The sequence below is a fragment of the Portunus trituberculatus genome, chromosome 34 (genome assembly GCF_017591435.1).
Source record: "Portunus trituberculatus isolate SZX2019 chromosome 34, ASM1759143v1, whole genome shotgun sequence".
NCBI lineage: Eukaryota > Metazoa > Arthropoda > Malacostraca > Decapoda > Portunidae > Portunus > Portunus trituberculatus.
In genome coordinates, this window is record NC_059288.1 from 8348288 (window position 1) to 8371816 (window position 23529).

The window sequence follows — 23529 nt, forward strand, 5'->3', positions numbered from 1 at the left end:
AGTAAGCTTCAAAACAGTAACAAATATCCACAAGCACGATATGTAAGGATCTTGTCCCACAGGCCCTGTAGGCCAAGGGTCTTGCAAGGATCTTTGGGTGACTCTTAATTTCTTGTTAGTGACGGAGTCTCTCTTGACAGGTGTTCTCCGGGCGGGTGACTGTGGTGGGTGATGTGGACGTGCAGGGTGATTTCCTCCAGGTGTTGTCTAGAGGTCTGCGGCTGGACGAGACCATCCCACACACAGGTAACACTGGAGGTTAATTGCCACATCTACCTTCTCCCTCCCACTTAGTCTGGGAGAAGTCCTTCACCTTTGTTACGGTTTTGTTTATTAATGCATGTGTGTTATGATGTGTTGTGGTTCACTGTGCAGAATAAAAATGTAATAGTTGATGCTTGTAAGGATTGACACAATCATGTAATTTAGGTAAAGCGTCTGTTGTAGCGATAATCTTTCCTTACACGCTTCAAAATTTAACCTTCAGGTCACTTGAACTTCGCGGGCGGGGCGGTGGTTGGCACCTTGCAAGTCACTGGGTCCGACATTACGGTGGCGTCGCTCAATGGCCTGGACGTGGCGGCGGCGGCAGCAGACCTGGTGCTGGCGGACCAAGACGCGACCATCACGGGGGGAGTACGCGTCTCCGGCAACGTGAACAGCAAGTGTCTTTCTGAAATGTTTGTTCCGTGACTTGGAATGGACTGCTGCCAGTGTTTCGTAGTAATGCAGCTCTGAAAACCTCGCGATGCGTATTGATCTCTCCTCTGTTCTCATAACTCCTGACTTTGGCCTTTGCAACGTAACACTCATTTCCATCATTTATCAGTTTTTCTATCTTTGGAACCATTCCTTTCCTTCTCTACTCCTCCACAATTATATAAATGGCCATTTCTTCACACCTTGTGTTTTTCATACAGTTCGTGAGCTCCGCGTGTCCGGCCTCATTGACGGCGTGGACGTGGGCCGCATGATGTCCCGCGCTCTACGCACATCCTCCCGCACCCCGCAAGTGGTGACGGCGGGCTTGATTGTGGAGGGTGACGTGCACTTCGCTCGCGCCCCGACCCTTGCACGTGTGAACGGCGAGGACTGGGCCACGCACCTTGGCAGTGTACGTGGTGGTGTGTGAGAAGTGTGCGTGGGTGGGTGCAAGTGTACATGGTGTGAGGAGTGCGCGGAGGGGAAGGCGTGGATGTGAACTCTTGTTTCAAAAGCTATTGCAATATTGGGGGACAAAGCTTCTTGAAACTTGCTCACATGAAGAGAGTTGGTTATAGGATGGTGGAAGTACTGAAGCAGTTAGTTGGGTATCAGAAAAGGTATGAATGACGGACTGAGAGTACTGATTGACTAGACTCTTAAGTTAGAAGTGTAGAAAATACAGCTGAAAGGAAGATGTTCAGCGTGAGGGGACGCACCAAGGTAGCATTCAAAGTAGCATTGAACTTAAATATATTCGAGCAAGATAAGAATCTGCGTTTGAGGACTGATAATTGAACGTCGTAAATGTCCTTTGGTTAAAGTATGAACGTAAATGGTTAAAGTATAATGAACGTAATGAACGTAAATGTCCTTTCTTTAAAGTATGATTGAACGTAAATGTCCTTTGTTTAAAGTATAGAGTGAGGCGTGAGGGTGAGGAAAGGGTGAGGTGCAAGATAAAGGAGGCGTGTAGGTGTGTAATCCCCTGACAACTTCTCGGGTGTACTGTACTAATTGGCCCACGCCCGTAATTCTGTAAATGGATCTGCAGGTGGTGCAGGCTGGACAGAGGGAGCGCATCGAGGGTAGAAAGCTATTCGCGGGCGGTCTTCGTGTCACAGGCAACTTGCAGGCACGACACATAAACGGAGTGCAGCTCAGCGCCCTGGCCTCGCGTATCCTCCGAAAGTCCTCCCAGCAACTCATTAGTGCCCCGTACACCTTCACTGGTGATGTGACTGCCGGTGAGTGGGGAGGGAGGGAGGGAGGGAGGATGGTTTAACAGTGCAGCGTTAATGTGAGCTTCGCCAGGGACAGACCTTTGCTGCGTGTTTCAGGTGGCTGAATGCTATTAGAATCCCATTAACCTGGAGGCAGGATCTTTCTTGCCTGCCAAGAAAATGTAAACGGTGGGCTGTGTATTCTTTCCATTTCACTCCTCCATCCCAAATAGTTTCTCATTTTACAAGCTCTTGGTAACCAAATGCATCCCCATATTTTGGTTTCTTTTATCTATTCGTAAATGTTCCATCCCTAGACTGAATGTCTTTCTTTTTCATGTACCTTCCCTCCGTGCCTCCCTCGTGTGATACAACGCTCCCTCCCCCTCCCCCAACAGAAGAGTTATCCGCTGGCGTGATCGACGGCGTTAACATGGACGAAGTAGTGCTTATAGACCAGGGCGGCGAGCTGAGCGGCAGCGTCACGTTCACAGAGGATGTCACCTTTTTAGCGGGACTCACGGCGGACACCAACGTGCTGGATTCCTGTGACTTTAGCAAGGTTGGTGGTGAAGGACGACAGAATGTCAATAGTTTCCATCATTCTCACCTGTAGAGCCTCGCATCGCCGCTTGACCCTGCCTTCCTACCCACAGCTACAGATTGGACCCACGCTAGGCGGGAGCGGGGAGTCCGTGGTGGAGATGCCTACCGTGGAGATTGACACCCTGGTGGTGGAGGGCAAGACTTTCCTCTCCTCTTCCGCCTCCATCATTGCACAAAACTTCGATCTGCTTCAGTTCCTCAATTCGCTGGTCCTTAAATCCACCGACCAAGTAATAACGGGTAAGAGTGATATGAATTCGAGGTCTTAGTCCACGAGGAGTTTGAGTGCAAAGTAAGCAATATCTGTTCGTGGCCAGATGATCCCATTTAAGGTGTAGGTACAAGTTCACACGTGAAGGTTCACACGTGAGGTGAACCTTCGTCGGCGGATCGTTGTCAGTCATGTAAACCCAGTGTTGCTGCTGAACCATCAGTGAGGTCCTTTAGGTCAGTTGATGCATTTACCTTAACAAAATGTCAACTTCTCGCAATTGTATATTTAGTAATATGAAGATATTTAAGTGTTTTCGGTGGAGTGGAATGCTGCATATCTCCTGGCCCTCCCTGCATGCATATCTCCTGGCCCTCCCTGCAGCTGACGTGAAGTTCCTGAATGATGTGCGAGTGGGCGAGATGCGAGCTGCGGTGGTGGATGGCGTGGACGTGGAAGCGTTGTTCCGGCAGGCTGTGCTTCGCGGAGACGATGTGGTAAACCTAAACCAGGAATACTTTAATAGATAATCTAATAGTGCGATTTCTTTCTTAAATGAAGACGTTATAGATGACTTAGCAGAGGCTTTGTCTGAATTAGACGTTTGATAATTTCAGGTGATTGAATGCGACCTTCACCTGAGTGAGGGGCTGCAGGTGGGCAGGTTAGAAGTGAAGGCAGGTGTGGGTGGTGTGGACGCTGCTGGTGTGCTGTTCAATGGAGTGGACTTGTCAGAACTGCAGAGGCGAGCTGTGCTACGTGACGGAGGGACGTATGTGCTGCAGGGACGCAAGGTCTTCACAGCGGGCTTGGCTACACACCGCCTCAGAGCAGGTGAGCTGGCACTGTTGCCTCTTCCGTTTTGTTCACTTGCATCTTGTTTCTTCTATAATTATCGCCTGCACAATGAAACTTGATTTCCCTCGCCCTCATCAGCAACTCTGGCGGGCGTGGCGGTGCGTGACCTGGTGACTGTGGGCGCCGTCTCCAGCAGGCTTCCATCCCACCTGATGTTCAGGACGCCCCTCACTGTGCTGGGTGACCTCTGGGTGAATATACATCACCGCTTGGCATTATTACAGCTTGGGTGTCTGGGGTGGTGGGGTTCTGGTGGAGAGGAAAGAAATAGGTGTGGATGAAACGCTTGGAAAGGGTTTTTATTGGGTGGGGGAGACAAATATTTAGTAACAACCGAGGAATGACTCATGAAAGGTTGTGATGCCTCCCTAAATGATAATGGTGAATGAATGAGTAAACTGCATTTTTCATCACGAGTAACGCTTTGTTACTTTTATTGCGATTAAGCCTTTAAAGGACTGAAAAAGTTTTCTGCTCTGTAGGTGTTTTAAATCTAGGTTAGTGAAGGAAGCTATTTTATGGTGCACACTGAAGTGTTAACAGTTGATGGATGTTTGTTGCGCAGGTGTCAGGTCTGGTGGATGGTGTGGACTTGGAGCATCTCTTTACGGAGAGAGTTAGACTGGACGTTCACCAGACGCTCGCCTCTACCTACCACTTCGAAGCGCTCAGGATAGAAGGTGAGAGGTGCTAGCTGTTTTGTGTGCGCAACGTTTGTCGTTCTTCCCAGTAGTACAGGGACGCCCATAGCAAAGTGTGCAACCAGAAGCAAGCCCAGTACCGCTATCCTGAAGGAGGAACTTGCCACTTCCATTTAAGTCGCTGACTTTCTTCGTTAAAACATTGCGTCTAGTAAATCACTATCATGAAAGCCTATAGAGTCCGTCACGCATGCCATTTTTTTTTCCTTGGTAGATGCGCGTTTTTCTCGTGCCTTACCAGCCGAGTGATGGCAAAACGAGCTTCACCCGCCGAGCGTTGAGTGTGGTGAGAATTTCGAACATTGTTTCCCACAGGCGACTTCACCACCTCCAGCATCAACAACGTGACCATCGCTGACCTGGTTCTACGTAGCGGAGTGACGAGGCAAGTGATCAGCGGGCGCAAGGTGCTCCAGGGCGGCCTGCAGGTGAACGGAGTGCTTCAAGTGGGCTCCCTCAACGGTATAGACGTGACCGAGCTAAACAGGACGGTAGTGAGAGTAGATGACGCCAGCGCTGTGATCCGCGCTGACATGGTACGTCGCCTGTTTTGACACTGTTTAAACCGTGTGTAGTATAATACAATTAGTTTCCTCTTTAAAGTATTACCCAATTCTTGGTCTGAGTAGCTCCACCCTTGGTCATGTGTGATCGTCTTTCTATAGTGTACATGTATTAAATCTTGTGACTTGCCACGTAATTAATGCCTTGTCTTGTCTCTACAACGTTTACAACAATGTTCAGAGATTCGAGGGCGAGGTGCGATGTCTGGGCGGGACGGAGGTGCGCCAGACTGTGAACGGGCTTGACTTGTCTTTGCTGGCGCGCCGCGTGACGGAGATCCAGCAGCGCTTAGTTGATGAGAAGCAGCGGTTCAGGAACATCCTCAGCCAGTTCGGATCATTAAACGAGGACAACTACGTGAAGGCCAGAGGTGAGGGAGTGTTCATGGTTCAAAGGGTTGTCTAAGATGACCGATGGTTGTTTAAGGCTGTAGAGGGAGTGAGGAATGTCCAACGATGGTGTGGTGCGAAGAGAAGGGTGTTTTAAGGCGAAATTTTAAAGGTGTATAGGAGATTCTGCCTTAGTGAATTGTAATAAAAGTAAGGGCAAGATTTAATTCGAATAGTGTTTGTAGGTCAATTTGCATCGTCTAAATATTTACATGTGTTCTTGTAACCTTTCAGAGCTGTATGCAGAGATGGCATCACTGGAGCGTGTGTTCCTGCCGCAAGAAACCAGCGCGTTTGGTCACTTGTGGGTAGGATCCATACCTGGCGTGGCAGAGGGACATGTGCTCAAGATAACAAAGTGCCACGTGTTGCAGTGTGGCTGTGACATTGAGTGCCACTACTTCAAGGTGAGGGGAGGAAGGATAGCTAGCTCGATTAGTGATACTCTTAAGTCTAAGAGGATGAGTAAGGAAGAAAGAGGAGGAACTGAAGGAATTTAGAGGATAGTGGGTAAGATATTTTGCTGAAGTGAATGGATTGTGGAATTGAGGAATGACCAGATGGAGTGAGAGGGAAGGACTGCTGGAGGTTGCGGGGACTGAGGAGACAGTGGAGTTAGTCTGTACGGGTGACATGGTTCAGACTTCACTCTTCTTAATTGAATCACTGACTCCCCGTAACGAAATCACTTAGCAGCGCTCTGGTGGTCTTGTGGTGACTGGCGGCGCCGCCGCCGCCTCTTCCTCTTCCCTCTTCCTCTTCCACCTGAAATACGGGGAAGTGCTTGCTTTCACTTTATCATCCGTACTAGGTAGGTTTTCGTCTAGTATAGTGGATGAATGTTGAGCATACTGGTGTATAGTGGATGAATGATGGAGCATACTGGTGGAGAGAACAAGGCTGATACAAAAGGAAAATGTTTTAGTGAGGTACCAGGAGTAAAACGGAACAGCAAGCAGCTAGCATGGAAATGACATTCAATAGGAGATACAATATGGCGGTGAAGAGATTTGACTTTCACATTTATAGAAGTGAATGATACGTTTACTTGCTTCATTCAAATGTATCTGCACCCTCTAAGTAATGTGGTGATTACATCTACAGGTTGCCAACGATACTCGCCTGATGCCCGTCCATCACCTAGGGAGCAGCGTGGCTATCACAACACACCTGCTGCGGGATGGTCAGTCCCTCGTGGCTCTGCATTCCCAGTAAGTGGCGGCAGGTGGTACATGATGCTGAGGGAGTGTATTATGGATGACACTGGCCCGTTTATTTCGTGGTCCATGGTGAAGTGATGAGTTTGTTAACCTGCTTTATCACCTGCTTTTATCTTTATTTAACCGCCCGTGGAGTTTGTAGAGTTCCTGGTGGTGAATATTACGCAGTTGCTTTACCTTGAGTCAGTGATTTACTCTTTATAAAGAGTTTTTACTGAGCAGTGTTGTATTTCCAGGTGTGTGGGTGGGCGGGACAGACAGGTGAAGGTGAGCCTGCAGCACCACGCCGCCAAATCGGTTCTGTTGCAGGGTGTGCTCTTAGACTCTGCGGTGTTTGTGGCTGACGGCGTGGACTACCTGGTGGCTGCTGTCTACAAGGAGATGGACAGAAGCAACGGTAATTGCACTCCTTGGCGGAATACGTAGTTTACATGACATTATGCATTTGGCACTTAAAGATTTAAGGTTCGGTTTGTAGATGTCAAACTCTTGCTGCCCTCCGCTCCTGTACACCATTAACAAGTGTACTTTGTGTGAAGTACGTAATTCAACTGTACATAGCCGCTACTATCGTGAGTTGCATCTTCGTTTCACTTCCCCGTACCTGGCATGTAGCAGGCTTCGGTGTCCCCGCGTTTAGCCTTATTTGTTCGTATGCAGTGTACGGCTTCGAGGACAGCAGTGAGGTGGTGCGCAGCGAGGTGGTGGTGGTGCGTGTGGACGCTGCCGCCAACAGCCTGCACGTGGTGACCCGCTGGGATACCAAGACCTTAGTGGTGGCCCTGGACGTAACGCAGGTCAGTGCCTGAAATACAAGACTCGAGCACCAGTGTGCCCACCTTGGTATGTCATTATTGGTGCAGATGTTAGTGTCTGGAGAGATGCTTTGAATATTTTCATGCATGAATGACATTGGCAGGCAGTGGAATTGAATGAAATGTCCGAGTGCGGAATGAATGACTGTATGGATGTCCATAGGCTGGAGGGTCGTGGTTCCTGCTGTTGGCCAATGGATTTGGAGACACTTCGGTGGACAGATACGTCACGCCTTCTGAGATCCTCCTCTGGGACACAAACACCAGACGGGTAATGGCCTGAGGCTTTTCCTACTACCCTGCCACTCTGCGATCCTCGGTTATCCTTGTGGCACCTTGTCTTTGTTTATATTAATGTTGATCTGAAAATAATAGGTACACTGATAACTTATAATGTTGTAGTAATCTATCTATTTTTTTACCCAACTCCTGCTTTCCCCACCACCACCACCACAGTTCCTGCACAAAGAGGAGCACATGGGCAGCTACTTGTCGGGCGGGTCCTTCGTGCAGGCGATGGGGGAAACCTTCATGGTATTGTCGCAGTACAAGAGCAAGCCACCACAGATCAGCCGCTTCGCCTCATCCTGCGCTTCTAAGGTCCTGGTGAGTGTTGGTGAGGCGTGCGTTGGTGGGTGGGTGGGTGGGTGGGTGGGTGGTAATGAGTGTACAGACTAATGAGTGGTGTGGAAAGAGGATGGGTTAGTGAGATGTGTTGGGAATGGGTGGACTTGTAAATGAAGTAGTGTTATGAGGTAAATGACATAAGTTCAGGAGAAATATAGTCGCGCTGCGGAAAGTTAGTGAAATGGGTCTTTTCAGCGTGGGAAATGTTTGGAAGAGGAAGTAGTGAAGCATAACAGGTGGTCAGGCTGTCTTTATTATTGGTCAGGTCATTACCTTTACATAGAGGAAAGACAGCGCACGGTGTCGATAAGTGAAAAAAAATGTACTAAGTTTTTGACCAGTCTCCTTTGCCTTCCATTAATGAACAGGATAGGGAGTTTGAGTGGGTGGGGAGAGGACTGGCGAAAAATATTGGTAGAAAGGAGAAAAAAGTTGGTATTAGTGGGAGGCAGGGAGATGGAAGCGTATTGGAAGGGCATTGCACCAGAAAGGTTCGAGTGGGTGTAGCAGAGTTTAATCCTCTTTGGTAGTAATATTTTCCAAGGCTTATGAACCAGTAATAACTTTCTCCCCGTCTCCTTTCTTCCTCCACTTAAATTAAGTTTCCTACTTTGAACCTTCCTTCCACTTGCTCTTATTTTACTCCTTCCTTTCCATTCCCTTCCCTTTAGCTTACCATTCCTCTTAACGCTCAAACTCGGTTCTCACTTTCATCTTTAAACTTTTACGTCGTCCTGTCTGCTGCCTTTCATCCTTCCGATTATTCGTTCTTCCGTCTCCTCCTGTCTACCTCTTCCACCTTTCTTAGTTCTGTTTTCTCCCCTTGTATCTTTTGCTTACTTGACATTGCGTATTTGCCTCGCCTTCCTCTCAATACTCCTTACCATTATCAGATTTCCAGAGTTCATCACAAGTTCCTTCCTTTTTCATAATTTTTGAACTTACCCATTTTTTCTTTTTCGCGCTTTATTTCGTACTTAATATTGATAGTATCGTGTTGCATCTGGTCTTTCGCCTCGCTCCCCGCCGTCGTCCTGTTCCTTTCCCAACTTTTTCATCTTTTATTTCTAAACTTAGCCTTTCAACCTCTGCATCGTTAACGGCCTTGCCTTTCACCTTCAGGTCTTCCGGTACAACAAAGCCACGCAGGAGTTTGTGGAGTTCCAGTCGATCGCCGCCTACGGTGTGGTGTCCCAAACAACGCTTCAGGTGGATCGTTCTCTGTACCTCATCTTGGCGTCTCCTTCCGATCATTGTGTATACGTGTGTCTGTACAAGCATTCTGAGGTGAGTTGGACAAGATGGTTTGTGGTTAAGTGTCTCGGAGTAATGTGTTGCGTAGACCCGTCTGTAAAAGTGTTCTGGGATGAGCTAAAAGGTTTAGTCATGGCGCTGTTAAAAAAAAAAAGCCTTGTATAGTAAGTTAAGGGAAGGCGGTGTACAGTATAGGAGTGTATAGTGCTATAGGGTTCTGTAGAGATGCTAAGGTATAGACCATAGATAAGGTACAAAATGGTCATTGTCTCCGGGGACGGTGAGGGAGGTGTGACAGGAATAGTATCATGGTTCCTCATCTGGGAGGTTTTAGTAAGCTTTCATGTCTGAAGTTGGAAGCTTTTCAAGGGATTGCGGGGAAAGTTTGGACAAGATTGGGAAGGAAGTTGTGAATACGCGGCCAGATGAAGATTGGAAAGTAGTGAATACACGGCCAGATTAACGAACTTAAATTTTCAGTGAATATTATCTACTGAAACATATTCGTGTAATGCACTGGTTGAGGCGTGATTTTTACGGCGAATGACTGTTGCCATCCTTGCAGGGCTTCATTATCATCCACAAAGTGTTCTTGGTGGCGCCGCTGTCCGTGGTGGCCGTGACGGCGGGCGAAGACACCTTCTTGCTGGTGTCCACCCCGACGGGCGTGATGCGCTACAAGGTGTTCGTCAAGGGCGTTGATCCAGACACGCTTTTCTTGTATTAGCCAGCTCGCAACAATCTTATGTTTATTAAAATAAAGTGTTGCCGTTACTACTGTTTTGTTGACTGTCGTGGCTGAGAGATTGTGGTGGCTGGTGATGAGGGGACGACTGGGATGGGGGGATGGATGGATGGATGGATGGATGGATGTTACTGAGAAGAGTGAACAGATTACCATATTAACTTCCTCGTTTATCAACGCATGACGTCATCCTGCTTACCAACACACAGTATTGTTCCCAAAGTGCGTGGGGAGCAAGGCAAGACTTTAATCAGCTGACCACTTGAACAATGGTTGAACATTTTCCAGGAAGTGGCGTGTTAGCGGTAGCGACTACTCCGACTACTTGACTTTCATTCATTCTCACTGTCCCACTCTTTATGCATTCATTCATTCATTCATTTGTTGATTTATACAAAGCTCGTACATTGTTGTGCTTGATTACTGTTTCCATTTACGTGTCATGGCCCCGTGAGTGTTTTCCGTCCATACTGAAAACCACCTGAATGTTCCACACACACACGCCTCTCGCATCCACTCCCTTGTCTCGCACATTCCCTTGTCCCATCTATTCCCACACTACACATGCTAGCCCACGTAGTCACTCACCAAGGGTAGTTTCACTCACCAAGGGTAGTTTACACTGGTACCATCGTCACGCTCAGGTCTTTATCTAATAACTTGCTCATCTACCGTAGTAATGGCTGTAATTCCCTTAAGTTAGCGCAGCTCCACATTCCAGCTTGGCACGAAAATCCTTCACTGTCGTTCCCCCGCCAGTCACCCATTTATAGTTCATCCTGGGTTTCCTAGTCTCCCACCAGGGTCTGCTTCCTTATCCCTGTCTTCGCGGGATTCTATTACCTCTATTAAATCACGGCTTTGGGAATCAATTAGGAGACAGGCCGCGTCATCCTCCCTGTGCTGCTCTGCCTGCAAGAAGGTATGCACGTGAAGGACACTTTGATCCCAATGTTCACATCGCACGACGCTGGCTTCACGAAATTTTAAAATTTTAGTTTCGTTGTGCTGCGTACGATGAACAGTATCTTCAGGAACCTCCGGCGTTTTGAAGGGAAAATTATCGTGTATACGTGTGATGGAATACGAAGAGATGTACGCCTTGTAGTGAATGCAAGTAAAACGGAAGGTAAATTGAAATGCCAGTCCCTTAATCCGAATTACGGCGCACTAATAGGTTGCATGTAAGATTGTTTAGTGTAACGTAGTGAACAACTGTTGCACTGGTAGATTATTTAATCAACTGCCACCTGTTATAACGGCTGCCTCGGAGGCAAATTAAGGTCATCACAACACCGCCTACATCAAAACAAGGTAAGGGTTGACTCGCCGTCAAATTCACGTTCATAATGGTTGGGTGTTGTAGTCCAGGTGACGCGACACAGCGGCGCGGTGGAGACTCCGAAGTGTGTGACTATCATTATAAAGGCACATCGTGATGCCCGAGGTTGGAATCGAATGGCAGAGACCAGAAGATATCATTGCCATATACGTGTGAATAGTTTCACATACCTCGTGTAACGACAGATGAAACACACTGCTGCTTTAACAGTCACAGATGCGAATAAAACCTCGCAACCGCTGTTGTTGCAGCTGCTGCTGCTACATGGAGAGATTCTCCCGACACGCCCTCCCACCAGGATGCGATATCCAGCAGGCAGTATCATAGTACGGATAACATTAAAGGCAATTCCCGTTATGTGGAGTGGAAAGCGACGCTCATAACAGGACTGTGTAGTTAATTAAACCTCCGTAAGTGGCTTCATAACGTGTGTTTGGGAGGCAGTGGCGCGGGCAGGACGAGGCGCCTTGTGGAAGTGGTGTGTGGCGGCTTGGCGTGTGGGACGTGGTGGGGCCTCTTGCATTCATTACTCAGGGGGATTTAATTGTCTTCTATTAGAGTGTGCTAATCCATCGTAGTGTTTTGGTGGAGGTGGTGGTCGTCTTACGAGGCATCAGACATTCCCTTTTTAAGACTGTGTGTGTGCGCTCCCGTGTGTACATGAGCCTGCACACATTTATCCCCGTCAGTATGATCAGTCACGTTCTCAGACAGAGGGAGTGATTGGAGGGAAAGTCAACTTGCAATCACGTCCTTGTTCTGTGTGATTGACCTCCCAGCCGTGACTTTAGGTCGTCGCCACGGAGTCCTCGTAGTCCATTGCTGGACTCTCATAACGATAAACAAATAGGAATGATCAGGTTTTGACAACACTGCAGCAGAACACGGACGTGGATCAGCTTGGTGTGTGCTGCACCTGCTTCAGTATTCATAAGGCTGAGTCACAACTTGAGTGTGTTGGTAATAAGTACCACTCGTAGACTTTACTGGGGAGGGTCAACGAGGCGGTAGTAACGAGGTCAGGTCATGAGGGTAAACGTATGTTAATGTGGATATACAAGTAAATGAAACCTTGGAGGCGAGGTAACGAGACGCAGCTTTTGTCTTGATGCTTGAAGGCACTGCTTGCCTAGCTCATTACGGGCAGAATGGAGGTGTCAGGCACAGGTGTGTGTGTGTGTGTGTGTGTGTCTACCCTCCCGTTAGACCCGTACCCTCTTCCTTTCCTCTCTCTCTCCTGCTCTCCTTATCTCCTCCTCCTCTCTCCTTATCTCCTTTTCCTTTCTCCTGCTCCTCCTTCCTTCATTGGCGCGCTCTCCCAGAGTCCCAGATCCTGCTGGCTGTGGCCCTGTGGGATCGGTGGCTGAGTTTCGAGGCTTCTAGTCTCGCCTAACAAGGACTCGAGGCTTCGATTGCCTGACTTCCCGTTTTCTTTGAAGTTCACAAATTTCCAATGAAAGTGTTAAACTATACATGCCAAAGTAATGATTAGGAAATAAATTAACACTAAAATGAACGGGAAAAACTTTCCATGATAAAAACAAGAAAAAATTAACAGTAATAATGAGTAAGCATAACATTTTTCCGTTGAAATGGCATAAAATGCCGTCACCACCCACCGCGGCATCACCAACACCAGCCATGTGAACCATCCTGTGACGTGTTTCCATCAGCAGGGGACGGACGTGCGGAGTTTTCCTGTAAACATAAGTGCAAAGAAACACGCAAATGGAGACCTTGCACATCCAGCTGGACGATAGACGTACGACACGTGCAAGTAAGTTGATATTGTTGAAGTGCTATGGACGTCAGGACAGTGAATTAGGGCTATCTAGAGGTGACTGAAGCAGGAGAATGCTGTGAGTGTCTGCCTCACACGGTGCTGGGCTGCTGCGGGGCTGACGGTGGATGAACAGACTCTTTTGCTCTCTAACGGCGACTATTTTTTAATGTCGGAGATGATTAGTTGGGTTCTCAAGACCATTTCTCCTGTTATTAATGTTGATACACGTCACAGCTGCCTATGACGCCTATGTTAGGTTGCCTCCTTCCCCTTCACATCCTCTTCCTCCCCCACCTCCCTACACTTCCCGTCGCTGTTCCCTTCCCCAATGCTCTTTCAACACTCCTCCCTCCTCCCCCCCTCTCTCTCTGCTGTTGCTTTTATTATCTTTATTATTATCCTTAGTATTATCTTTATTATTACTTTCTTTACCACTACCAATTTCTGTTCAAGGTTACGCAGTCATCGGTTAAGAGTGCGACCGAAGAGACGACGCAACAGACGGCAGTACTGGTGACGCGGGAGTGCGGGAGTGAAAGTAACTGCTTCTGGGATTGTAAGTACTGTTCATTCTGTGCCGTATTTACCATCCCTATTCTCCATCCACTAACGCTCACTTAGTATCGTCATAATGCAGTTATTTTACACAAAGAAGCTTAGCGCACCTCTCTTGCTCAGTGGTCATTGCGCAGTACCAGCGATTAACTCCTTCAGTACTGAGACGCTTCTTTTACCTTGAGTTTTGGGTGTTATTAGACGATTTTATTTACATTAGCTAGGGTTTATGGAGGTCAGAAGGTTATTGGTCAGAGTCGTCACTATTTTAATCCCCACATAAGCTTCTGAAGGTGTTTAAAATCGTCAAATAGTAAGCAGAACGAATATGGAAACGAGTCATGGCAGTGGAGTTAAATTATACATATTCACCACCTTATTGTACTTGTCTCTGCTAATTTTTTTATTTTTATTTTTTTTATTTTATGTAAGAGAGGAGGACTGACCAACGGCAACAAAAATATAAAGGAAAAAGGCCCACTCGGTCGCCATTCTCCTTAGAGTGTAGATGAAGCGTTAGTTAAAAGTAAACTAACAAGCTAACCTGCCGAGAAACAAAAACGAACAAAACAAAGTCAAACAAATCGTGTACAGGAAGCCTCATATTCTTTACCGGATGATAGTTTTTGTTTGTTTGTTTTTGTTTGTTTGTTTAGCTGAATTATCATTGATTTTCCCTAAGAGAACATTTTCAAGTAAGTTGCTTGTATTAGAAATTCTCTCTCTCTCTCTCTCTCTCTCTCTCTCTCTCTCTCTCTCTCTCTCTCTCTCTCTCTCTCTCTCTCTCTGTGTGTGTGTGTGTGTGTAAACTTAGTACAGAAAGTTCTTTTTCGTAATGCAAAAAGCGAATGTTTTATATGTTTACTCTCTCTCTCTCTCTCTCTCTCTCTCTCTCTCTCTCTCTCTCTCTCTCTCTCTCTCTCTCTCTCTCTCTCTCCTTGCATTGCTTCATTTCGTGCAGTGTGTGAAGAGAATGGAAGCGAAACTCTCTCTTTTATTATTCATTATCTCATTTCTTCGAGAGAGAGAGAGAGAGAGAGAGAGAGAGAGAGAGAGAGAGAGAGCGTGGGGGACAGGATGGGGTTAGGGAAGGAACAAGTCAATATTGACGAAGGTTATTGTTGTGTAATCGTTTTTTTTTTTTTTTTATGATTAGACAACATGCATTTTCAGTTAATGGAGGATGTGTTCAGTCAATTGTATCTTGTAAGTTTTGTGTCTACTTTATTGTTACTACTACTCTCTCTCTCTCTCTCTCTCTCTCTCTCTCTCTCTCTCTCTCTCTCTCTCTCTCATAGCGCCACTGCAGGTTAGAGCAAATATTTTTACTCGTGTAAATAATTGCCATTAATTTTGTGGTTTCATTAACGCTATATTGCATGATTGATGGTGTGTGTGTGTGTGTGTGTGTGTGTGTGTGTGTGTGTGTGTGTGTGTGTTATAAATTTACTGTGAAATAAGTTGCAGGGTAACTTTACAATTTACATATTTCCTTAACTAACGTATTTATGTATTTTTGGGAGAAAATGGAAAGATGGAAACTATTACGATCGAACCAATAGTGTAGTCATGATTCCATCAAGTGATGGGAGTGTGGGTAATTAAAGACACACACACACACACACACACACACACACACACACACACACACACACAGTCTGTTTAAGGGCTAAACATCAATTATACAGCCCATCGGTGCAAAACACACACACACACACACACACACACACACACACACGTCAGTTCAGTTGGTAGTAGTCACCAGACCACACCACACCACACCACGCCACCACCGCTACCATCACGCCTCGTAACGTAACACACACCACCACACGAGACCATCACACCTGGTATTCTGTTCACCCGGACCATTCCCGTCCCGCTCCCACACCTTTTGCTGCACCCACACCCACACCCACACTCACTGCTCTGTCCTGCATCCTCTCCACCAATCACTGCCTAGCTCCAGTCCCGCTCCTGCCGGCTCCTTCTCTGTCCCGAACCCGTCTAGCGGCCTCCCTGCCCCTGGCCCCACTGCTTGCCACATTCTCTAAATGTATTTCCTCGTGTTTGCACGAGTTTCTAGATGTTTCCCGGTCTTTGGGTGTATGAGGAGGTGGAGGAAGAGGAGGTGGAAGAGAGAGGTAGAGTGTGAGAGTGAGGGCTGGGAAGGGGAGTCACTCAGCAAACGTGCCAAAAAACCCATCTCGGCGTAAGGATAAGAATATTTTCCCTTATACTAATGGAGTTGCCGTTGTTCTGAGATCTGATTTGTTATTAGCAAAGTAAAATAAGTTTCAAGCCGCAATGGAAGATAGTCCAGCTGTGTTTTTGTTTATCGAAAAATAACATTAAAGTCACTCTATAAGATATAGCTGTTTTTTAATTAACACGCCTATGATTGTTTTGGTGATTGATATAACACTAAGAAAGTATTGAAAACACGATCCAAGTAATAATATTCCTTTAGATTTAGTCTAACTATTTGTACTTTTAGATTAAATTTTTTACGGTACCAAAATAGAAAACAAAAATCTTTATACGACGCGGAATCTGTGTTTTCTTTATTTGGCTGGAATGCGAAAATTTTTCTTATTCAGAAAATACAATATAATGTAGTATGGCTGTACTTTCCTTCTCGACCTTATGATGTGTTTGTGACACCGTTGCTTGGAAATACAGTGTTCGTTGGACTACGTTTTGTAAACAAAAAGACTCGCTAACGATATTATGTTTTGGTTATTAGTTAAATTATTTGCTGCGTCTAAAAATGTAGTGCATTCCAGTCTGGGCGCCTATTCTCTTCTGGCAATTTTCAAAATGAATTAACGTACGTAAATATGGAGCCACAGGAGCACTTCAGCCGTGCCTTCCCTCCAGGTCAGTCCATCAGTGTTTGCCTGCATTCCCTTGTGTTTCCAGAGCCAGAGAGTGAAGCAAAGTCTGAATCAACAACTAAAAGTAGATAAACAGCCATTACTGTGTTAAATAAGGCGATAGTTATGTATACCCCTGTTCAGACCGCCCGCCGCCCACCATGATCCCACCCCACCATCCCCCGTCCCTCCCCGTGTCGACTCGTGAACATTTTCTTCAATTCTCTGTGTTTCCCTGGTGTTTCCTGCTGTTGCCCGCCTTAAATGCATAAAGAGTAGTGATAAGAAGGAGAAATAGGGAATGGAAGTGTGTGAGGGAATGTGGTAGTAGTACTAGCAGCTGTAGCAGTATTATTATCGTTTTCTGTGGGGGGTGGGGGTACCTAAGCTTGCCCCTAGAGACCAGCGTGCCTGACCTGCGCTGGCTAAATGCATTCGCGTAACGAGGCGTGAGACAGCCTTACCCAAACAGCCTGCCTTGCCAGCCTTGCCAGCCTTGCCAGCTGTGCAGCGTTACCAGGGTTATCAGCTGGACGGTGTACACAACATTGACAGCTCTGACGAACCACAGCCTTGCCATTCTCGACGTTGTGTCATCAGTGCTTTCATCCAACATTCGGTAACTCGGCGCCGCGTCAAGCCAATATTAATTCAGCCAGGCAATGAGCGATAGAGAAGAGAGCACGTGGTGAAAAGGTGTGTGTGAAAGAGAGAGAGAGAGAGAGAGAGAACAAGTGTTGCCGCTTCTCATGACACGAGCTATCACAACACTTCGGGGAAACAAAACACCGTGAAAAGAAAAGATTAAAATATTCATAAGGTAGTTGTGAGTATAGTAAAGAAAATCCGTAGTCAAACTGTCACGGCGATGCATCATTGCACCACCAAAGAAACTCACCACAGTCAAAAATGATAAATAGATAAAACAGAAAAGTCATAGAATTGTAACTGAAAAATCAGACGTCAATAAAATTAAAAAATCCTCTAAGCATCATTCCAGAATAACAATTCACTGAATGACTCAAACTTTAGCGTCTAATGAATATATGAATCAATGTGTGTGTGTGTGTGTGTTTGTGTTTGTGTGTGTTTAAGCCTAGGAGTGCCGAGGCTTCCAGCGTCTCAAGGGCGTTACAATTTGCCGTTTCCTTCTCCTTCCTCTCCTTTTATGGACGTAAGTCGACGGTGAATGGTGCTAATTGGTGGTGGTGGTGGTGGGGGTTGTGGTGAAGGAACGCTGGAGAAAGGTGGGAAGGGAGTGTGGTAATAGCGGTGTGTGTGTGTGTGTGTGTGTGTGTGTGTGTGTGTGTGTGTGTGTGTGTGTGTGTGTGTGTTAGAAAATGGTCTGCTTTGGCGGAGAAAGTAGACCTGATGTATTGAATTGCCACGAGAAGAGTGTGCGATAGGTTGCTTAGAGCAGGTTATTTGCTGACGCTACCCACTAATGTTAAGTTTGTTCTATCTGTATTGTGTGATTGGAAAGTTATTACACACACACACACACACACACACACACACACACACACACACTTGCATTAATCACTCCTTTACAGACGCTCCTTTGCACCGCTTCGCTGCCTCCGTACATTTCCTGCACACTGTGAATCGGAATGAATAACACCTTAAATTGTTCACTCGCCTCACTTACTCTACCTCTTCTTACGCCTCCTCCTCCTCCTCCTCCTCCTCCTCCTCCTCCTCCTCCTCCTCCTCCTCCTCCTCCTCCTCCTCCTCCTCCTCCTCCTCCTCCTCCTCCTCCTCCTCTTCTTCTTCTTCTTCCTCCTCCATCTCCTCTTCTTCCTTCTCCTCTTCCTTAATCTTTTTCGTCCTTTTTCTCCTGTGCCGTTTCCTCATCTTTCTAACTTTCTCCCTCAGTTTATCCTCCTCTTACCTTCTCTTGTTTTTCCTTCTCATCTTTCTCACTCCACTGTCTCTTATTGCATCTAACCAAATATATCTGCAAAACCTTTTCTTCTTCCTCCTCCCTCTCTGTTTTATCCACATTGTTTCTCTGTCTTCCGTATCATCTTTTAACTTTTTTACTGACAGTTCACAGTGAATGATTCAGAGTTTGCGCCTTCCTCAGTTCATCTTCTCTGACTGTAGCTTCCTATTTTTTCTTTACCTTTTCTTTATTTACTTTGTTTTCTTTGTCTTGCTTATCTAATCATACACTTTTACTATTAACAGTGCATTTATTCACGTATTCATTTGTTCAATCAGTAATCATTCAGTGAAATTATAACTCGTCTTCTTTTTCCTTATCAAAAATTTTCACTACAGTAACTCTTCTCACCAGTATAGTTCACGTTTGCCTGCAATACCTTCCTGTCTAGTCTGACCCGCCCACTCCCTGCTTCATGTTATTCCTGACTGCTTCTATTCCTCCATCTCTCCAATTCCTATGCTTTCTTCTTCTTTATTCACATTTATCCTTTCCTCTCTCTCTCTCTCTCTCTCTCTCTCTCTCTCTCTCTCTCTCTCTCTCTCTCTCTCTCTCTCTCTCTCTCTCTCTCTCTCTCTCTCTCTCTCTCTTCGGATCTGTCTACCTCCCTCTCCCTTGCCTTCTAAGCTCTCAGTGTCTTCTTTCCTTACTCTCCTTTCCTCTCTCCTATCCCCACTCTTTTCTTTTCCTCTCCCTTGCGTTACTCTCTCTCTCTCTCTCTCTCTCTCTCTCTCTCTCTCTCTCTCTCTCTCTCTCTCTCTCTCTGTTCCATTGTTCCCAGGATTCCAGGGTTTCAAGGCAAATCCGGGTTGTATATTGGTGTTAAGGAGCGAGGGAGAAAATAAGGGAGAGTAAATGTAAAGTCTAGACGGCAAAGGGATTACTCTCTCTCTCTCTCTCTCTCTCTCTCTCTCTCTCTCTCTCTCTCTCTCTCTCTCTCTCTCTCTCTCTCTTCTCTTTCGTTTTAGCATTCTTGTATATGATCATTAAAGCATTTCCGTCAGAGAGAGAGAGAGAGAGTTGTGATGCTAATTCGGACAGCGGGCCACTGTGGACTTAACTAATAATACGTGTTGATATTCGTGAAGTGTCTGCCGCCGCCTGTCACCGAGTCTGTCCCGCTAAATTAAGCAGGTGTGCATTTTTGTATTGAGAGACAATTAATTGGTGTGGGTGATGGAGGGCTGTGATTAGCATTGTTGTTCTTGTTGGAATTATCATTATTATAATTTATTTTATTATTATTATTATTATTATTATTATTATTATTATTATCATTGTTGTTGTTATAGTAAGATAATAGCGAAACGACGTTGTTGTTATTGTAAGGGTAATAGCAAAACGACAACAGCATCTACTACTACTACTACTACTACTACTAATATTGATCCTACAAACACCACAACCACCGCCATTATCTCTACTACTCGTATCATTGCTGCTGTTATTTTAATCCAGGGATTCTGAACCTCGTCTGAATTTTGGAGTGGGTGGTGAATAATTGTATGGTGCAGCATAAACAACTAAATTAAATGTCAACGGTGAAACATTTTAACACTGCGACAGGTGAGATCTTTCATTAGTCTGGGGAAATTTCGGATGGTTGAGTGAAAAAGGAAATCAGGAAATCATCTGGGGAAATTTTAGGTGTGTGTGTGAGAGAGAGAGAGAGAGAGAGAGAGAGAGAGAGAGAGAATTTTACTGCGCCTTTCTGCTTGTCGTGTTGCATAAAATAGCCGCACTTTTTTTATGATGATGCTTTGAAGGAAGAGAAGAGAAGGAAAAGGAGAGGAAGAAGAACAGGGAAGGAGAAATGTTGCTATGAATCTCTTCTGCCTTTCATCAATTCTACTCTCTCTCTCTCTCTCTCTCTCTCTCTCTCTCTCTCTCTCTCTCTCTCTCTCTCTCTCAATGGCAGGTTTTCCAAATAACGCATCCAATTAATTTTCGCTCGCCAGACGTGGATATGTTTAAACAATTACAAAATGAGAGAAGTAAAAAAAAAAAAAAAACGGCTCGCCATATACAAATAAATTCCTCTACGTATCGATTCCCTCGGCCATGAGCGAAACATTATGAAACTAGTCAATGAGAGAGAGAGAGAGAGAAAGAAACACTGTTTACTTTGTTGAATAATTTTATTAATATTCTCTCTCTCTCTCTCTCTCTCTCTCTCTCTCTCTCTCTCTCTCTCTCTCTCTCTCTCTCTCTCTCTCTCTCTCGCGTTTGATTGCCTCTTTTCCTTGCTTTATTTGTTTTCATTTTTTAATGGTTTAGTTGATACCATTAAAGTGAAAAATTGCCCCTTTTATCATTGTGTGTGTGTGTGTGTGTGTGTGTGTGTGTGTGTGCGTGCGTGCGTGCGTGCGTGCGTGCGTGAGTGCGTGCGTGCGTGCGTGCATAAGTGGGTAGATAATTATAGTTCCAATAATGAGCTCGTCACACCTTCATCTGGATATTGAGATAATAGTGTGCATCTCATTGATCTGGAGACATTAAATTCTCTCTCTCTCTCTCTCTCTCTCTCTCTCTCTCTCTCTCTCTCTCTCTCTCTCTCTCTCTCTCTCTCTCTCTCTCTCTCTCTCTCTCTCTCATCTTCTCCACTGTCTTAAAAAATAATCTCAGTATTTTTCTTTTTTGTTCCTCCACCTCCTCTTCCCCCTCCTCCTCCTTCCCTTTCTTTTTTTCTTCCTCTTTCTCCTCCTCCTCTTCTTGCTCCTCCTCTTCCTTTAGCAACAAAAAAAAATCACATTCTTTGTTGTTGTGCAAGAATAATGTTTTAATACCGAAAAGATTATTACTTGTGATTAAAATTTTTCCTCATTAATGCCAATGTGGAGGGAGGGAAAGCCGAATTGCACACACAGCTCTGTGGGGAGGGAAACCTGCTGCTGTAACTGCTGTGGTGCTGAAAAGGCGTAATATAATAGTAGTAGTAGTAGTAGTAGTAGTAGTAGTAGTAGTAGTAGTAGTAGTAGTAGTAGTAGTAGTAGTAGTAGTAGTAGTAGTAGTAGTGGTAGTGGTAGTGGTGGTGGTGGTGGTGGCAGCAGTGGTGGTCGTGGTTAGTGGTGGTGGCAGTAGTAACAGCAGTAGTAGTAGCAGCAGTAGTAGTAGTAGTAGTAGTTGTAGCAGCAGAAGTAATAGTAGTAGTAGTTGTAACAGCAGTAGTAGTAGTAGTAGTAGTAGTAGTAATAGTAGTAGCGGTGGTGGTAGTAGTAGTGGTAGCAGTAGCAGCAGCAGTGGCAGTAGTAGTAGTAGTGGTGGCAGTAGCAGCAGTAGCAGTAGTAGTGGTGAAGCAGCAGCAGCAGCAGTGGTAGTGGCAGTGGTAGTAGTAGTAGCAGTAGTAGTAGTAGTAGTAGTAGTAGTAGAAGCAGTAGCAGTAGTAGTAGTAGTAGTAGTAGTAGTAGTAGTAGTAGTAGTAGTAGTGGTATAATCATTGCGTGCTTTCTCTTCTCATTTGTCGTCATCGTCCCTCGTGCTAGCAATACAGGAATTAACATCCAGTGGACGTAATGTGTGCAGGGAGGAGGTGAACCGTTGATCCTAAAAAAGCGTTGCGCAATATTGAAATCCCTTTTGTAATATATATATATATATATATATATATATATATATATATATATATATATATATATATATATATATATATATATATATCTTGACAAAACTAAAGCAGCGTACAAAAACGAGAGAGAGAGAGAGAGAGAGAGAGAGAGAGAGAGGTGGGAGGGACAAGGATAAAGGAAGTCAAGGTTGCACGGCTGTGCATGTGCGTTTGTGTGTACGTGCGCACGCGTGTCTAGGTATGAACGTATGGAGGTAAGGAGAAAGGAGGAGTGAAAGGAATAATAAAAGTTTGTAAGGGAGGAAGAGGAGAGAAAAACCTGTATAGCAGAAAGGAAAAATAAATGCAAAATATAAAGAAGAAACGAAAACAGTGGAAAGGGAACAATGATAAAAATAAAAGTAGACGAAAAAGGAGAGTATTCGAAAAATTTAAAGAAAAGTTGCATTAAGAAATATAGAAAAGCATGGACAGAGAGAGAGAGAGAGAGAGAGAGAGAGAGAGAGAGAGAGGCAGTCTTTGATGTTATTTAAAGCACGTTTTAATTCATTTAATTTGTACTTTAATCTATAATTTTATTCATTAAATTTTAAAATCGTTTTCTTGCCATGAATATTTGAATATCGTGACTTCGCATGACTGGTACCACACCACCCCCTCTCTTTCCCTCTCCCTCTCCCTCTCTCTAGGTTGCAGTAAAGGATTTCGATTTCAATTCTTTGATTTCAGTTTCCCTTTCCTTCCTTCCCTCCCTCCCTCCCCATCCTCTCCTCTCCTCGACCACCAGTAAGGGAATAACATTTAATCTTTCAACATACAACAGAGAAAAAAAAGTTTGTCCTCCTTTCATGGAAAAGCTGCAACACTTTCAATAAACAAGGTTTTAGTGACTGAGTTGTGTTGGCGAGAGGAAAGGAAGTTGTTAGACCTACTGTGATTTCTGCTGTCTGTCTGCCTTTCAAGGTGGACTGGCCATTCAAATGTCCCACTGTAAAAACACTAAGTTAATAACAATAATAGTAGTTATAAGATGAATGAAATTAACTTAGAATTTCTTTTAATGTTGCTATTATACTCTTTAGTAGTAGTAGCGGTGGCGGTGACGGCAGCGGTGGTGGTGGTGGTGGTGGTGTGGTGAGATTAGTGGCTTGTTGTTGCTGTTGCCGTTGCTGGTGGTGCAGGTGCTGTTGTAGGTTTTGCTGGAGGTGCCCTCATTGTTCACCGCGGCAACTACAGATAATTCAAATTGTTTTCCCTTTGATTTTACGCTTTTGACGTGAGACTCAACCTGTTCCCATGTACTACTGCGTAGTGACACTTGTCAATTCTTGTAGCGTAACCACTTCATCTTCTTTTGCTTTTTATTTAGCAAGTATAATTTTTTTTTTTTAATTTCGTTATAGATTTGCAATTCTTCTAATGTTTTCTTTAGTTAATGTTTCGTTTAATATTTACACCTAAATGTTTTCTTCTTCACTTTCAAAATGTTACAATATTGGATTGCCTCCTTTATACTCAAAACATCAGAACCTCCTTGTGTTTGCTATG

General features: G+C 45.1%; 1 protein-coding gene and 1 long non-coding RNA gene across 5 annotated transcripts in view; both read left to right on the forward strand.

The window, feature by feature from the left end:
- Positions 1–9944, forward strand: part of LOC123512684 — a 35933-nt gene extending 25989 nt beyond the window's left edge. For both annotated transcript variants that reach the window (XM_045269186.1, XM_045269185.1), the window contains 20 exons: positions 141–246; positions 488–661; positions 921–1114; positions 1757–1949; positions 2324–2487; positions 2582–2771; positions 3127–3239; positions 3360–3576; positions 3679–3791; positions 4166–4280; positions 4617–4837; positions 5046–5235; positions 5489–5661; positions 6359–6465; positions 6711–6871; positions 7135–7271; positions 7453–7560; positions 7746–7895; positions 9039–9203; positions 9736–9944. In XM_045269186.1, the coding sequence (XP_045125121.1) occupies positions 141–246; positions 488–661; positions 921–1114; positions 1757–1949; positions 2324–2487; positions 2582–2771; positions 3127–3239; positions 3360–3576; positions 3679–3791; positions 4166–4280; positions 4617–4837; positions 5046–5235; positions 5489–5661; positions 6359–6465; positions 6711–6871; positions 7135–7271; positions 7453–7560; positions 7746–7895; positions 9039–9203; positions 9736–9897 (3153 nt within the window). In that variant the 3' untranslated portion in view covers positions 9898–9944. The remainder of the gene's footprint in view (positions 1–140; positions 247–487; positions 662–920; positions 1115–1756; positions 1950–2323; positions 2488–2581; positions 2772–3126; positions 3240–3359; positions 3577–3678; positions 3792–4165; positions 4281–4616; positions 4838–5045; positions 5236–5488; positions 5662–6358; positions 6466–6710; positions 6872–7134; positions 7272–7452; positions 7561–7745; positions 7896–9038; positions 9204–9735) is intronic.
- Positions 9945–12904: 2960 nt separating this feature from the next.
- The window catches only part of LOC123512791, a 16212-nt gene continuing 5587 nt past the window's right edge, over positions 12905–23529 (forward strand). For all 3 annotated transcript variants that reach the window (XR_006677187.1, XR_006677189.1, XR_006677188.1), the window contains exons 1-2: positions 12905–13034; positions 13494–13596. This is a non-coding gene — a long non-coding RNA (uncharacterized LOC123512791). The remainder of the gene's footprint in view (positions 13035–13493; positions 13597–23529) is intronic.